Source organism: Pan troglodytes, chromosome 7 (genome assembly GCF_028858775.2).
Source record: "Pan troglodytes isolate AG18354 chromosome 7, NHGRI_mPanTro3-v2.0_pri, whole genome shotgun sequence".
NCBI classification, from domain to species: domain Eukaryota; kingdom Metazoa; phylum Chordata; class Mammalia; order Primates; family Hominidae; genus Pan; species Pan troglodytes.
In genome coordinates, this window is record NC_072405.2 from 143,119,278 (window position 1) to 143,136,436 (window position 17,159).

Here is a 17,159-nt window from a genome sequence, read left to right on the forward strand (position 1 = left end):
TTAGCTTCTTGAGGTAAAAACTATGATTATTGATTTTAGGTCTTTCTTCTTTTGAATCTAGGCATTTAAAGCTGTAAATTTCCCTCTAGGCACTGACTTAATTGCATATCATACTTTTTGACATGTTGTACTTTCTATTTTCATTCAGTTAGAGATATTTTCTCAGTGAAAATATCTCTATTTTCTAAGTTTTTCTAAGTATTTTCTAAGTTTATCTTGTGATTTCTTATTGACCATGGATTATTTAGAAATGTTTAATTTCCTAGCACATGGGTATTTCTCATATTTCTTCTGTTGATTGTTTCTAATTTTATTCCAATATTGTTGGAGAATATTCTTATATAATTTTAGTCCTTTTCAATTTATTAAGTCTTGTTTTATGCCTAGCATATTAAATGTGCACTTGAAAAGAATGTGTATTATGCTATTGTTACGTGAAGTGTTCTATACGTATCAGGTCAACTTGGTTAAGAGTTTAGCTCAGGTCTGCTATATCTTCACTGATTTCTCTCTAGTTGGTATATCAACTATTAAGAAAGAGATATTGAAATTATCAGCTAAAATGATTGAGTTGTCTATTTGTCTTTTCAATTAAATCAATTTTTATATTGTGCTTTTTGGGCCTTTCTTGTAGTTTGTGTGTGTGTGTGTGTGTGTGTATTTACAATTTTTTATATCCTGGCATATTAACCTTTTCATTGTTATTAAATATGACTTTTTGTGTCTAGTAATACTCCTTGTCTTAAAATCTGTTCTGTCTGATATTGATATACCCAAGAGCAATGAAAACATGTCTACATAAAAACTTATTTACAAATGTTCATAGCAATATTATTCATAATGGCCAAAAAGCAGAAACAACATAAATGTGCACCAGTTGATAAATGGATCAATAAAATCTAGTGTATCTACATAATGGAATATTATTCAGCAATAAAAACAAATGAATTACTGATACATGCTACAACACATCTATAACATAGATGAACATTGAAACCCTCATACTAAGTGAATGAAGCCAATCACAAAAGACCACATATTGTATGATTCAATTTATATGAATTTTCCAGAACAGAAAAATCTATAGAGACAGAAACTGGATTGATTAATGGTTACCTAGGGCTGTGGCGGGGCGGGGAATGGGGAAATTGGAGGATGATGGCTAAAGGGTGGGGGATTCTTTTGAGAATAACATTCTAAAATTTATAGTGATGGATGCAAAGTTATGTAAAGGTACCAAAAGCTGTTTAATAGCTGTACCAACAGCTATTAAATTGTTGAATACACTTTAAATAGGCAAATTGTATGGTATGTGAGTTATCTCACCAAAGTCTTTTAAAATTGTTTTTTAAAGAACACATATACATCAAATTGTTGATTATGATGAAACCAAGGAGTTGTTACAGCCAAATAAAATGTTAAATCCTGGATTGGGCCCTGGAACAGAAAGAGGAACATTAGTGCAATAATTGGTGAAATTCTATTACAGTATTCAGTTTAGTTAATAGTATTATTCTGATGTGATGTTAACATTAAGTGAAATTGATTAAGGGGTATATAGAAACTTTGTACTACTACTGCGACTTTGGGTAAGTCTGTAATTATTTCAAAATAAAAAGTTAAAGAAAAAACTATATGAGACAAGAGTGAAAATGCAACCTATGGATTGTAGTTCAGAATGCACCAATAGTGGTTAATTGTAACAAATACACCACACTGATATAAAATGTGAACAGTAGGGAGAACTGCATGGGGAAGGAGGGTATATGGGAACTCTGTACTATCTGCTCAATTTTCTGTAAATCTAAAACTGTAAAGTCTATTAATTTAAAAAAATTAAAAACTTCAAATTTCTTTCTATTTCTGAAAAAGGAATATGAAAAGATAATTTTAATATGCTATCTTTTTAGTTTGAGAAAGAAAAAAATTCAGTGAAATTATTACAAACCCACAGGCAATTTAAAGTTCATCCTTGCAATATACTGTCTCTAGGAATCAGGCTGGCTCAGTGAATCAAGGAGGAAATGCAGTCATGAGAAAAAGAAGCCGTGAAAGAATGAAAACGAAATGAAGGAAGATAGAAGAGAGTGTTGCTTTGGAGAAACGGTGCAATCTGTGAAGGCAGACTGGTCAGATTTAAATATAAAATAGGGCTTTGAAGGCCTGGGTAGGCTGATACAAGTGGGAAGTGGAGATGCACAGGGAATTCAATTGCTCTGAAAGTAGACACTAGAGAAAGCAGAAACATCTTAATTTTCACAAATCAAAACAAACTTGGAAATTTTGGACCACACTGCACTCAGATCTTGGAAGATCTTGGCTCTTTTGTTGGATTTCTTCAAGGAGAGAACTAGGATCAACCAACAGTTGAGAAGTTCCATCTTAAAACAACAAATAGCTCAGTAAGTGGGAACCATCCCATGAAGAATGGGCTACTATATGGGATGCTTACAGAAAATCTAGACATATGTAATAAGATTGGACCAAATATACAGAGTACTCAAAGTAGTTTTAGTGAGTTTCAAGGTGAGGCAGCCATCTTCATGCAGAGGTGGAGATACAGATGCTACTTATACCCCAAGGAAACATGCCCGAAAAATTTACAGAATGATGGCTCTAAAGTGAGGCACACTAATATGAAAGCCATTGAAGGGGCCAGGCAAAACAGGATAGTGTACATGTCTGAACTGTTGGTCACATGGCAGAATGTCTTGACGGAGACACTTGAGGAAGTGGCAGCGGACAAGATAGGTCTGAATAACTGATGCTTTGGGCAGTCCCAGAGTATATTGATTTTATCTCCTCAGATCTGAGAGAAACAAGTGGACAAAATCTAGTGGCATATGTTTAAAACTATTTCTAGAAAGAACAGAACAAAAAGAAGGGCTCAAATCCAGCAAACCATCCCAGCCCAAAATGAATCAGAGAAGAAAGGAGAGTGACTTAAGCTAGTTAACCTATTGGAAAATGGGCTGGGCCTTTCAGAAAGCAAAAGGGAGAACCACAGTGGAAAACAAAATGCCAATGCTGTATTTCTCTAGAGCAGAAAACAGTGTAGTAAAACAACTACTACTCAAGACACAGAACAGTTGAAAATAAAGAAAAGCAGTGTTTTCGGGAGCAATGGGCTTCTAATCATTACCAGTCCCATAGAGTGACAGCCTTCAAAAACCTCCATAAGCTAAAAATGGTACTTCCGCTAAAAAAAATGGGGGACAAGGAGGAAACATCCCCAAGGGTAAGATTTCAGAGGGTTGCAAAATTCCAGGGCAGCAGCCAGTGTGAGACAGGGCTGTACATGGCTGTTCACAAGAGCCAGTAGAAGAAGTATGGCCAGATACGTCCACCTTCAGTGTTGCATATTGGGATCAAAGGAGAAATAGAAATTGAGAGATTTCAAGGATGTTCAACACAAGGAGATGCATCTTAAATAAGACTAGCATCTGGGGCTGCCACCATTGAAACATTCTCATTTTTTCAAGAGAAATGATAGTCAGGCACTACTATGCATCTTATATTTATTACTTCATTTATAATTACATCATCCTATGAAGTTGGGCACTAACAGCATTTTATATGTATTACTTCGTTTATAATTACATTATCCTATGAAGTTGGGCACTAATAGCATTACAACTTTATAGATGAGGAAATTGGGGCACAGAGAGATTAAATAGCTTGTCCAAGATCATATAGTTAGTACTCTTGGTAGAGTGTCATGGAGACCGGCACCACTCTTATGAATGCAGGGTGACTCTGATGGATGGTCTTTTCCTCTCCAAGAGTTAGCCATTCTTTTTTAAATGGTGAAGACCACTGGACTTAGGCAGGGTATGGAGGGAGGCATTTTGGGAAACTTGGGAGTGCTTCTGCCTCATTCCTGATTTTCAATCTATGAGAAGACTCCTTCCTTAAATGCTCTTGGCTTCTTGTTTCATCCCTTTTCCATAGATGTTGACAGTTACCTGGTTGATGAGTAACTTTTCCTCTTTTTCTAATGTAAATGTTTTTACCATAAATTTTTGCTATGAATTTCTCTTTCAGTACTGCTTTAGCTGTGTTCAACAAATTTTGTTATGTTGTATTTACATTTTAATGCAGTTCAATGTATTTTAAAATATCCTTTGAGTCTTCCTCTTTGATCCATGGCATCCTAAAGTGCTGGGATTACAGGCATGAGCCATGCTGGCTCTCTCTGTTTTCCATTTAAGCACCCAGGGGACACTTAAAGTATGTTTCGTTTCCAAGAGATCGGAAATTTTCCAGTTGTCTTTCCCTTATTTATTTCTACTTTGATTCCATTTGTTAACAAAACACATTCTGTATGATTTCAATTCTTTTAAATTTGTCAGCATTTGTTTTCTGGCTCAGGATATGGTCTATCTTGGTATATATTCCATGGATGCTTGAAAAGAACATGTATTCTGCTCTGTTGGATGGGATATTCTATAAATGTTGATTAGATGCTACTGGTGTTGAGTTCTTTTGTATCCTTGCTGAGTTTCAATCTAGTTGTTCTATCAGTTGTTGAGGGAGAGGTGTTCAGGTCTCCAACTACAATTGATTTGTCTATTTCTCCTTTCAGTTCTATCAGTTTTTGCCTCACCTATTTTGCAGCTCTGTTGTTTAATGCATGCACATTAGGACTGCTATGTTTTCTTGGAGGATTAATCCTTAGGTCAATGTGTACTATTCCTTTCTGTCCCTCAGAATTTTATTTGCTATCAAATCTGTTTTATCTGATATTAGTAAAGCCACTCCTTTCTTTTGATTAATATTTGCATGGTACATCATTTTTCATTCCTTACTTTCAATCACCTATGTTATTATAGTTGCCTTTTGTAGACAGTATATTGGTGAGTCTTTTTTTTTTTTTTTTTTTTTTTTGAGACGGAGTCTTTGCTCTGTCGCCCAGGCTGGAGTGCAGTGGCGCGATCTCGGCTCACTGCAAGCTCCGCCTCCCGGGTTCACGCCATTCTCCTGCCTCAGCCTCCCGAGTAGCTGGGACTACAGGCGCCCGCTACCACGCCCGGCTAATTTTTTGTATTTTTAGTAGAGACGGGGTTTCACCGTGTTAGCCAGGATGGTCTCGATCTCCTGACCTCGTGATCCACCCGCCTCGGCCTCCCAAAGTGCTGGGATTACAGGCGTGAGCCACCGCGCCCGGCCGGTGAGTCATATTTTATTATACACTCTGCAAACCTCTGTCTTTTAATATTTCCTAATTTTAACTATATTGTAATAACTGATATTTTGGGGCTTAAATCTGCTATTTTAATTTAAATTTAATTTTATTTTTGAGACAGAGTCTCGCTCTGTCACCCAGGCTGGAGTGCAGTGGCATGATCTTGGCTCACTGCAACCTCCACCTCCCAGGTTCAAGCGATTCCTCTGGTTCAGTCTCCCGAGTAGCTGGGACGTCAGGCGTGCACCACCATGCCCATTTTTGTATTTTTAGTACAGATGGGTTTTCACCATGTTAGCCAGGCTGGTCTTGAACTCCTGATCTCAGGCGATCTGCCTGCCTCGGCCTCCCAAAGTGCCGGGATTACAGGCATGAGCCATGCTGGTTCTCTCTGTTTTCCGTTTCTCTATTTTCTTTTTTCTCCCTTTCCGTGAGTTACTTGAACTTTTTTTTTTTTAGAATTCTATTTTGATTTATCTATGACATTTTTTGAGTGTATCTCTTTGTATAGCTTTTTCAGTGACTGCTCTAAGTATTACATTATACATACATAACGTATAATGTACTGGTATTGGCATCTTTCCCAGTTTGAGTGAAGTATAGAAAGCTTATCCCTTTTTCATATTTTTACCCTCCATCATTTATAACATAATTGTCTTAAATATTTCCTCTATATATAGTTAGAACCACATCAGACAGTGTTGTTATTTTTGTTTCAATCATCAAAGATAAGTTAGAAAACTCAGGAAGAGAAGAAAGATCTATCGCATCTACCCATTTCTTTTTCATTTTATTGTTCCTTTTTCTTTACTAATGTTTCAAGATTTCTGTTTTTGTCATTTTCATCCTGTTTTGAAACTTTCTTTAGCCATTCTTTTAGGGAAGTTCTTTTGGTGACAAATAGTTTTCCTTCACCTGAGAATCTCTTGATTCATGTCCTCATTTTTAAAAAATATAGTTTCGCTGGATATGGAATTCTGGACTGACAATTCCTTTCTTTCAGCACTTGAAAAGTGTTGTACCACAACCTTCTGCCCTCCATTATTTTTCATGGGAAATCTGCTATTATTCAAATTGTTTTTCCTCTGTAGGAAAGATGTTGTTTCTCTCTTGCCACTCTCACAATTTATTTTTGTCTTTAATTTTCAGATGTTTGACTTTGATGTGTCTTGGTACTGGTTTCTTTGAGTTCATACTCTGGTGTTTACTCAGTTTCCTAAATCTGTAGTTTTATGGCTTTTGCCAAATTTGGAAAATTTTCAGCCATTTTTTTTTCAAATTTTCAGTTCCACCTTTTTTTCTCTCTTTCTTGCATTCTAATAACATGACTGTTAGATCTTTTGTTATAGTTCTGTAGGTCATTCAGGTTCTGTTTGTATTCTCTTCTCTCTGTTTTTCAAATTGGGTTATTTTTATTGTTCTGTCAAGTTCCTGGGTTATTTTCTCTGTCTGTTCCATTTTGTTGTTTGGCCACATATATTGAATGTTTTATTTTGGTTATTTTCTTTTTCAGTTCTAAAATTTCCATATAGCTATTCTTTATGTCTTCTATTTCTTTACTGAGAATTTCTATTTTTTTCACTTGCTTCGAATACATTTATAATTGTTTGCTAAAGCATTTTTATGATGACTGTTTTAAAATCCATATCAAATAATTCTGACATCTGTGTCACCAGATGCTGGCATATATTGATAGTCTTTTCTCACTGAAGTTGAGATTTTCCTAGTTCTTGGTACAATTAATGATTTTTGAACAAAATTTGGACAATTTGGGTGTTAAGAAACTCTGGATCTCATTTTAGAAGAACTCTTATGACATCACTGCATTGGGAAACAGGAGATGCCACTTCATTACTGCCAGGTGGGGCTGGAAGTTCAAGTTCTTACTCCATTGACACTTGGAAGCTGTTGTGCTTTTCTGTACTGCTGGGCAGGGATGGCAATTCAGTCTCTTCTCTCGGCTGATGCCACCCTGCCTGGGAGGGTCAGGGTTGCCTCCTTACTGCTCATCATGTGGCCTTTCATGGACACCACTGGGAGATGGCCTTGTTACTGCTGGGCAATTATGAAGGTCCTGATTCTTCACTAGGTCTCTTCTGACACCACCTAAGCGTCAAGGGGGAGAGTGCCACCTTATTACCACTGGATGGGAGCAGAAGTTCAGGCTCCCTACACTCCATTGACACTGCAGAAAGAGGAGGCTCATTACCGCCCAGCAGGGTAAAAGTCACAGCTCCACACTCTGTCTCCTCTGACAAACCAGGTCAGGGGGATTGGGGAACCTCCCTACAGATTGACAAGTGTGGAAATCTGGGCTCCTCACTTGACCTTTGCTGGCCTGGTGGGGTTAGACACAGATTTTCCGTGATGTTTGATATAGTAAAGAGGTTGTTATCCAAAAGTTTTCTGTCTTACCAGTCTGCCGCCCTTTCCTGGAACTTTGGCTCAAGAGGCTTTTCTGGGGGCTTGTTTTGTCTGTGCTCCCTGGCATTTCTGAGTATCCAGCTTCTCCAACATCTCATCTGAGACATAGGAGGCCGAATAAAATCCAGGAAACTCCTACCATATATCTTGTCCCTCTGATCCTGAGGTTGATAGCCAGTCTTTTTCTCTCTAACTTTCAGTGCCTTCTTATGTTTGTTTTATGTATAATATTCATGGTTTTAGCTATACTTAGTAAGAGGTACAGGGAAAAGTGTATTTTTCACTCTATCTTTCTGGGTTGAGAAATCAAGAACCAGAAATGTTTATTATTGCCCTAGAAACCTAGGAGAAGACGGGTTGTGGCTTTGTGTCCCTAGGTATTTGGGGGATGGGGAGAAGCTGTCCATAAGTGGTAGCAGGGATCCAGCAATATGGTGGCAGGCTGGACTAAAGGAGAGATGACTGGGAAGCAATATCCTGTGGTGCATGACAGCTGATGGATGGATGTCAGAAACAGTGGTGCCTGATGATCCATTTGAAGCCATTTCCTCCTCTGTATTCCTATTACTGTCCATCTCCCCCTAAATTTTCAGTAAGCACCTATTATATAAAGCACCTTAGTATTAAAAAACGAAGGAGATGAAAGAGAAGGTTATGCAGTTGTATTTTGGGCCAAGAAGAGTGGGAGAGGTGGCAGGGCCAGCGATGAAGAGCCTGCCAGAGTGATGGAGGCCTGAGCAAGGAGCAAGTTGGTGAAGAAAGATTAGGACATTGCCATGTGGAGTCGCTGTGGAAGCCTGTTTGTTCTCAGAGCTCAGTGGAGAAGAGGTAAAAGTAGGGACCAGTAGCTGAGTCATTATGAGAAAGAGGGTTTCATGGTGGTGGAAGTGACACATTGCCTCGATTCTCTTGAAGCTTTCTGCTTTGTTGCTTGAGTGGAGAGAAGCACCTCTGCTTTTGCGTATGGAGGGAAGCTCTTTGCATGGATTTTGAAGGCGGCCTCTGCATTTCGGACTACTGCGTGCTCCCCCACAGGCTCCTAACACCTTGCTGCTTCTCCAGGTGGGGTCTGACGTGGAGTCAGCTCACAGGCCTGCCATTCCTCTCTCATAGTACTCTTCATTCCAGTGATATCTTGGCCTGCTTCATGAACCCTGAGCCCAGAGTTCCTAAAGCACCAAACCCAGTGAAGCAGAGACACTTCTGGCATGGGTCTGTGGGTTGCTTCTCAGGGGCCAGGCCAGCAAGAATGATTCAGCACACAGGCCAACCTGTGCAAGCTTTATGCATGCATTTTAGGGCAATGGGAAGAGTGGTGAGTGAGGTTTATGGTAAATCTTTAACCACATTCAATTTTTTCTAAGATTTTTCTGCTTTAGAACATGTAGAAATGGAGAAATGACCAGGGGCTGCACAATGCTGTGCTTATTATATTGCTGTAGAGAGAAGGATGCTGCCAGCTCTCCACAGCCTGGGGTGAACTTGGCCTATGTAATGAGGTAGCAGGGAGTCAGGCAGGTGAGTTCTTCCTCTTGTATCGCCTTTTCCAGTAAATGCCAATACACTTCCCAGCTCACCTTTACCTGACATCTAGGTCTTAATCCAAGTTGTCCTCCCACTCCCCAGGGTGAATTGATCTTCCTGCCACGGCACCTCCTGAGCATCTGTTGGCTGAGTCTCCATCCCCACCCGTGAAAACAGCCTTGTGATGTGCTGTTTAATATCACAGAATGGAAACAGTGTTTTGATTCACCAGGATCCAAACACTCTTTTTGTAGAATCTACAAAGTGACATGGATAGCCATATTTTAGAGGACTGTTCCTGCAGCTGGTGGGGAAGCCCTGGTGAGGAGCAGTACAGCAGGCTGTTCTGGCTGGCTCGTTCTGAGCTGTAGGGATGTGACGGAGGCAGGAAGAGTGAGGATGCAGAGGAGGGGAGGACCAAGGAAGTAGAAATGAGCAGCAGCCTGGTAGGACCTGGAGGCTGGTAAGACTTGAGGGGAGAAGCCTAGGATGGGGCTCGGATTTACTATCACAGAGACAGCCAATGGTGTGATGTCAGGAGAAAGGTTGAGGAGTTCAGGTTGGGATATGTTGAATTTGAAATACCTGTAGGGTGTCCAGGCAGAGTGGACCTGAGCTCAAAAAAGTCTGGCTGGAGACTGAGCTAGAGAGAGATGTGGGAGTTCCAGGCATGTGTGGTCCCCAAGAAGGATGGGCAGAGCACGGGTTCTCACCTGTTTTTAATCCCACACCCTGACACTTAAAATGACTGTTGTGTTTTACTTTCTCTAGTTTATATCAGGAACCCAACAATGATGACAGTAGCTGTTATGGACTGAATTGTGTTCTCCCCCCAAATCCATATGCTGAAGTCCTAAAACCAGGACCTCAGAATGTGACTGCATTTGAAGGTAGGGTCTTTAAAGAGGTAATTAAGTGCATAATGAGGTCACAAGGATGGGCTCTAATCCAATATGACTGGTGTCCTTAAAGGAAATAAATATTAAGACACAAACACACACAGGGAAGACCAAGTGAGGATACAGGGAGGAGATGGCCATCTGCAAGCCCAGGAGAGGAGTCTCCAAAGAAACCAACAGTGCTGACACTTTGATCTTGGATTTCCAGCCTTCAGAACTATGAGAAAATAAATTTCTGTTACTTAAGCCACCCAGTCTGTGATAGTTTGTGATGACACCCATAGCAGACTAGTACGGTAGCTAACACTGGGTACTTATTATGTGTCAAATACTGTTTTAAGCACTTTGCATATTTTAACACATTTAATATTCATAGCAACCCTATTTGTGGAAGGTAGTACAGTCTACGGCACGGCAGCTATATCGGCCCCTTTATTTTCCCCAGGGTTTGGAGTCTCTTCCACTTTCCAGCTTGTCCTCCTGCCCTTCACTCTACCCGGGACCATATCCTCCAGATTCTCACAAGTCCCTCCATCTCTCCTCAGGTGCCAGGCTCAGCAACCTGCCCTCATTACCTGCCAGTTCCTGACCCTATCTGTCACTAGCTCCTTACCTGGCTGGGTTGGTCTTCTGAATACTTGCCATTCCCTGGCATGATGCTTTTGCAAAATAAGAAAATCAATAATAATAATAATAACTGCTAGTGTCTAATAAGCATGTGCTCTTCAATGTCTATTCTCTTACAACTACCTTAACAAATAGGGACATATTATTATTCTCCTTTTAACTTTGCTTTCCAGAGAAGGAGGCTGGGGCTCAGGGAGATGAGGTGAGTTTTTCCAGGTCTCACAGGAACAGGACTGAAGGAAGGAAGCCATGTTTGCCAGGAGAAACCAAATGGACATACAGGCTTTCTGTGGAATACACAGTTCCTGCTATCTTTTGGTTGACAAAGTCTGAGGTCCTAGGAAAGAGAGGAAAGTAATAGAAATATGAATATGAGTGTGTGTGTATTTTGCTTCCCTCACTAAAGTTTTCACAGTCTATATTAATGAGGGCACGATTTTGCCTGTTTTGTTCTCTGCCATATCCTCATTTTCTAGATTAGTTGCCTGCTACTGTGGAGCTCTAAGAGGTTGTTAGAGAAAGAATAGAAGAAAGAAAAGAAGGAAGGAAGGAAAGAAGGAAGAAAGAAAAGAAAGAGGGAAGGAAGGAAAGAAAGAAGGATAGAAGGGAGAAAGGAAGGAAAGAAGAAAGAAAGGAAGAAAGGAAAGAAGGAAGGAGGAAGGAGAAGGACAAAGGGTAGGGTGGGGAAGGAAAGAACAAAGGATTGCTTTTCCCTCACTATGGGCTTGAGCCTGTTGCCTCCAAAGATACAGAGCTTTGGTCTTTACCCATAAAAAAGGATTTTGAAGTCACCCCACCCCGTTCTGTTCCCCCACAGTTTAGACAAGATCCTCATGCTCCACTGGCCACACGAGTGCCCTCAGGAGGAGTAGACACAGGTGGAGGGAGCTCCTTTTGACCAGCAGAGAAAACAGGATGGGGCACTGCCTCACTGAGGGCCTGTGGGTGGGAAGGAAAGTGCCAACGGCAGCTCTATAAAAGCTCCCTGGCCAGGGGACCTAGGGCAAGCAGTGGTTTCTCCTCCTTCCTCCCGGGAAGGGCCAGGAAAATGGCCCTGGTCCTGGAGATCTTCACCCTGCTGGCCTCCATCTGCTGGGTGTCGGCCAATATCTTCGGTAAGTTCTGAGGCCATGGAGCCAGGAGGTGGGGAGGGAGCTCCAGTGTCAGCCAGGCTCTGCCCTGGGCCTTCGAACAGGTGCGATCTAATTTAATCTTCACAAATTCCCACATGTCAGTGATTTGCTTTTTTTTTTTTTCAGATGAAGAGGCAGATTTAGAGAGGCGAACTGAATTACTTGAGGTCACAGAGCTAGTGATTGATGGAGCAGAAATGGGAAATGTGGTTGATCCTCCTAATTCAATTCTAGGTCCTCCTCACCCCACCATTTTGGCAAACTTTTGGCATTGACCTTGGGTTTTTATCCCCTTAGCTATTCCAAAGTCTGTGTCATCCATAACAGGTATTTTAGAAGCAGTAGAAAAAGAAATCTACCTATGAAGTGAAATAGCCCTAAGTTCTGTCCTTGGCTCAGCCACTTACCCGTGTGACTTCGGGCAAAGTGCCAAGCTTCTGTTTTTTTTTTGTTTTTTGTTTTTTTCATTTAAAAAGTAAACGAATAACACACACCTCATGATGTGGTTGTGATTTCTGGGTAGGACCCTATGTGTTACAAGAGTTCTCAATGGAAAAATAAGTCATGTACATTATTAATTAATTTGTATTTCAATGTCTATCTGGAACATGTTACATCTGCAGGGCATGGCTTGATAGATTCAAGAAGAACTTCCTTACGGTTCTCTAACTTACGCCAAATAGCCTCATGGGAATTGCGGCAGGGTGGGGGCGGGCGGGGAATGTGTAGTCCCAGCGTTGATTTTGGAATCCTTCACTTGCCAGTTACGTGACTTTGGGCAGACGACTTTCGCTGCCTGAGACTTGGTGCCTCATGAGTGACAAGGATATATTGCCTGTCACCTCTCAGGAGAATGTTGCACATTAAATGAGCTAATGTCATACTTGTAAAAAAGTGTGCTTAGCTGCCAAATTTTAAAATAGGCTGTCATAGGTAATGATGATGACCCTGGAAAAGCATCTGTGCTTATGAGAGCCCGTCTCTGTCCTGGCAGCCCAGTCCACACTCTTCTCTGATGAACCACTTTTCTTTTCCTAGAGTACCAGGTGGATGCCCAGCCCCTTCGTCCCTGTGAGCTGCAGAGGGAAACGGCCTTTCTGAAGCAAGCAGACTACGTGCCCCAGTGTGCAGAGGATGGCAGCTTCCAGTAAGGCTTATGTCAGCAGTGAACTCTCAAGGTCCAAGATGCCATAAAAAGCATCTCGTGCCTTCCCCCCTCTTCCTGAGCTCTGCCCTGCAACTCCTTTGTGCATGTGAGACTTGGCCACTGCCATTTGGAGGTGCCTGCCTTTCAGTTCCACTGTCATCTGGAGGTGCCTGCCTTTCAGTTCCGCTGTCATTTGGAGGGGCCTGCCTTTCAGTTCCCCAAGCTGTTCAACACTGGACAATCTGACCAAGTGAACCCCAATCCATGCTTCATCCTCCCGCTGCCCTCCCTTCTCTTCTTGCCATCACTTTTTCTGTGATGGCTTGAATAAACGGCATGTGTGGGGAGTGGGGCAGGTTGAGGAGAGTGTCAAATGATCTGTGCTTTGGGACCTCTCCCTCCTCCAAGTATCCTCTTGAGAAGCTGGGGTGGTGGAAGCAGAGGCTGCCTTGACTTCCTAGTCCTTAGCTGCCACCGACCCTGCCCGGACTAGCTCTCTAGGCTGCCTCTGGGCTTCTGGGTCGCTGTCTCCGCATTGAGCTGCTCTCTGAAAGGGGTTTCTCCAGCTGCCCTAATGCAGACTTGGGGCCTGAGACCCTCTCTGTGGAGAGTGTGGTAATAATCTAGACAATTCTTCCCTGCAGAATAGACAGGAATCCTTTGCAATGTGCATGCATTGAAATTTCCTTGTGCTATTCCAGTCATGTTGAATCAGGGGAACTCCATTTATATAACTGCGTTCTGGGAAATGTCTGTGAAACCTCCCTCCCTGCCGCTATCTTATATACACTCTTAATGTGCCTAACCTCCCAGGAGTGTGCAGAGACGCTGCTAGAGCAGTCCCTGCTTAGATCACTGGGAATTCTGGAACAGCAAGGAAGGAGTTAAGGAGGAAGTCTCACTTTCACCAGCCTTATTTATATTCCCATTCCCAACTCTCTTGTTCTGGCCTCTTGCAGTTTCAAACCTGGCCTCTCTTCAGGAGGCTTTGCATACGCTGTTCCCTTTACCTGGAATATCTTTTACCTTCTTACACCTCTGACCATCCTGCAGGTCTCAGTTCAGTCATCATTTCTGTGGAGTCAACTCTATGGCCTGGCCTGACCCCACCCATGTGCTTCCCAATATACCCTGCTGGCCCCTGATCCCACTAACATCCCACCCCCAAGCCCCCACTCCCTATCCATACAATGTGGGCACTGCCTTTACCCTCTGCAGCCTCATAATTCCTGAGGACACTTGGTGGATGTGGCTGAAGCCCTGCACTCCAGGGTGGGTCACTTGTTTCGGGGCTGGCAGGCTGGACAGGTGGTGAATGAATGGCTGGGGCAGGAGGCAGAGCAGGTGTTAGCCAGGCAGGAAAAGCGGGGCCTTTCCTTTCCCAGGTCAGCCACGCTTCTCCACTCCACTCTCTCCCTAATTTAAACGAACCAAAACTTGCAAGAATGGAAATGAAGAAGAAAAGTAGCCTGAGTGGGAGCCGGCATGTGGCTTTGGGGGCCCATCCCAGGGTCACCTGGTCTGTGTCTCCTCCTCAGGACTGTCCAGTGCCAGAACGATGGCCGCTCCTGCTGGTGTGTGGGTGCCGACGGCAGTGAAGTGCTGGGCAGCAGGCAGCCAGGACGGCCTGTGGCTTGTAAGTGGGAGTGGGGGACGTCCCTTGGAGGGACCCGGCTAGGACAACTCACTTCCAGGAATGAGCACTGGGTTTGGGTGGGTGACTGAGCAGGTCCTCCCTCTGGGCTGCTGGCTTCTCCTCTGTGAATAAGAATCATCCCTGCAAGCCATGGAAGGCCCTATTTCCTGCAGGGCCACTGTGAAAGTCCAGTCATTTGTTCAATAAATATCTACCCAGTTCCTCCCATGAGCCACATGCTGAGAAGACAATGGTGAACAGACATCAACATCTCCTGAAATCAGAAAGTGACCAGAAAAATATGAGTGCCTTCTCACCTGTGGTGTGAGGAGTTTCTAAAATTTAAGACTTGGGTCAAAGCTATCCAGTTAAGATAATTATTATAGTGAGTAATCAAAGAAACACAGTCCCTATTTAAAGCATGTCATAACTCTAAAACAATGGTTAACTTAAGCCAACCACCTCAAAATGAGGAAATTGAGCCTAAAACCAAAACTATCCTTTGACAGATTAAAAGCTCTGTTTGGGGTACTGGTTTTATGCATCTAGTGTGGCTGTCATGGGGGCACGCTGGCCCCATACTCTCCTTCTGTGTGAGCTTGGCTGAGTCAGGCATCCTCACTGAGCTATGGGTCCTCATCTGTAACATGAATATAGCATCTGCCTTGTATGATGTGAGGATTTAGAACACGTGTAAACACGAGGCACATAGTAGGTATTCAATAGGGGCGATCATTACTAATGTCTCAGTCCATTTGTGTTGTTATAAAGAAATGCCTGCAGCTAGATAATTTATAAAGAAAAGAGATGTGTTTGGCTCACAGCTCTGCAGGCTGTGCAGAGGCATGCCACTAGCTTCTGCTGCTGCTGAGGACCTCAGGCTGCTTCCACTCGTGGTAGAAGGGGAAGAGGAACCATCTGTGCAGAGATCATGTGAGAGAGAAAGCTAGAGAGATAGAGGGTGGAGGTGCCAGGCTCTTTTTAACATTCAGCTCTTATGGACACTAATAGAGCTGGAACTCACTCCCAGGGAAGGCATTCATCTCTTCATAAGGGATCCACTTCCAGGACTCAAACACTTCCCACATTGGGGATCAGATTTCAACATGAGATTTGGAGGGGACAAATGCTGAAACTGTAGCAGTTAATGTCACTAGCCTACAAGCAGAGTGGTGAAGCAGCTTCCCCAGGATCACACAGAGAGCCCATGGAGAAAACTGGACTCAGAAAAGCTCTGTTAATGCCAGGCCTGCACTCTGATCCCATCTCCCCTCCACAGGACCGTGCTCTGGGGTACCTGACTGATGTGGCAACAGCGAGATCAGCCCTTCTCTGACTCAGTCCACAGGATATTAGCTAGGCCTGTTCTGTGGCTGCCACCCCATCACTGCGTGTCCTTGGGCGGGTCATTCCCCTCTCAGCTGTGTCCCTTTGGGAAGGGAGCGTGAGTTTTCCTGGGCTCTGCCCCCTGGAAATTTCCCTGCAGTTCTATCTAACATTGCTTCTTGTACCCACAGGTCTGTCATTTTGTCAGCTACAGAAACAGCAGATCTTACTGAGTGGCTACATTAACAGCACAGACACCTCCTACCTCCCTCAGTGTCAGGATTCAGGGGACTACACGCCTGTTCAGTGTGACGTGCAGCAGGTCCAGTGCTGGTGTGTGGACGCAGAGGGGATGGAGGTGTATGGGACCCGCCAGCTGGGGAGGCCAAAGCGATGTGAGTTTCACTGAGCGCCTGCACCCCTAGAGCTGGGGAGGGGCTGAAGCTTTCCTCACTGCGATCCAACACATTTAGGGTTTCCTGCCTAAATGGGCAGAGAACCAGGCCCTCATTAGGGAAAATAAAAGCTTCAAAGGGAAGGTTTTATTATTCTCATATTTCCATATGGTAGACAAGCCATATTCGCTGGCTGATCATTAGAAACATAAACAGGATTTCACTGAACGTTGTGAGTCTCCTGTTGCAGACCTGAGTCACTGCATGGGTCTCTAACTGTCACGTGTTATAGTATAAGCACAGCCATGTGCTGCATACAGATGTTTTGGTCGCCAGTGGACCACACACATGATGGTGGCCCCATAAGATTATAATAAAGCTGAAAAATTCCTATTGCCTAGTGATGTAATGATGATCTTGACCCCGAGCAGGCCTAGGCTAATGTGTGTGTGCATCTCTTAGTTTTTAACAAAAAAGTTTAAAAGTAAAACAAAAATTAAAAATAAGGAAAAGTTTATAGAAGAACGATATAAAGAAATAAAATATTTTTGTACAGCTGTACCATGTGTTCCTGTTTTAAGCTAAGTGTTATCATAAAAGAGTCAAAAGTTTTAAAAAATTAAAAAATGTATAAAGTAAAAATGTTGCAGTAAGCTAAGGTTAACTTATTACTGAAGAGAGAGAGAAAAATTATAAACTTAGTGTAGCCTCAGTGCATAGTGTTGATAAAGTCTACAACAGTGCACATGAATGTCCTTGGCTTTCACATTCACTCACTGACTCACCCGGAGCAACTGCCAGTCCTGCAAGCTCCGTTCATGGTAAGTACCCCATACAGGTGTACTATTCTTTATCTTTTATAC

General features: G+C 42.7%; 1 protein-coding gene across 4 annotated transcripts in view; it reads left to right on the plus strand.

Annotated features, from left to right (window-relative positions):
- Window positions 1-11,652: 11,652 nt before the first annotated feature.
- TG (thyroglobulin) overlaps window positions 11,653-17,159 on the plus strand; it is a 269,572-nt gene continuing 264,065 nt past the window's right edge. For 3 of the 4 annotated variants that reach the window (XM_016959884.4, XM_016959885.4, XM_016959886.4), the window contains exons 1-4: window positions 11,653-11,774; window positions 12,831-12,939; window positions 14,478-14,575; window positions 16,093-16,296. In XM_016959884.4, the coding sequence (XP_016815373.4) occupies window positions 11,708-11,774; window positions 12,831-12,939; window positions 14,478-14,575; window positions 16,093-16,296 (478 nt within the window). In that variant the 5' untranslated portion in view covers window positions 11,653-11,707. Of the gene's footprint in view, window positions 11,775-12,830; window positions 12,940-14,477; window positions 14,576-16,092; window positions 16,297-17,159 lie in introns of those variants that run through there. The other variant, XM_016959887.4, reaches the window with a different exon arrangement.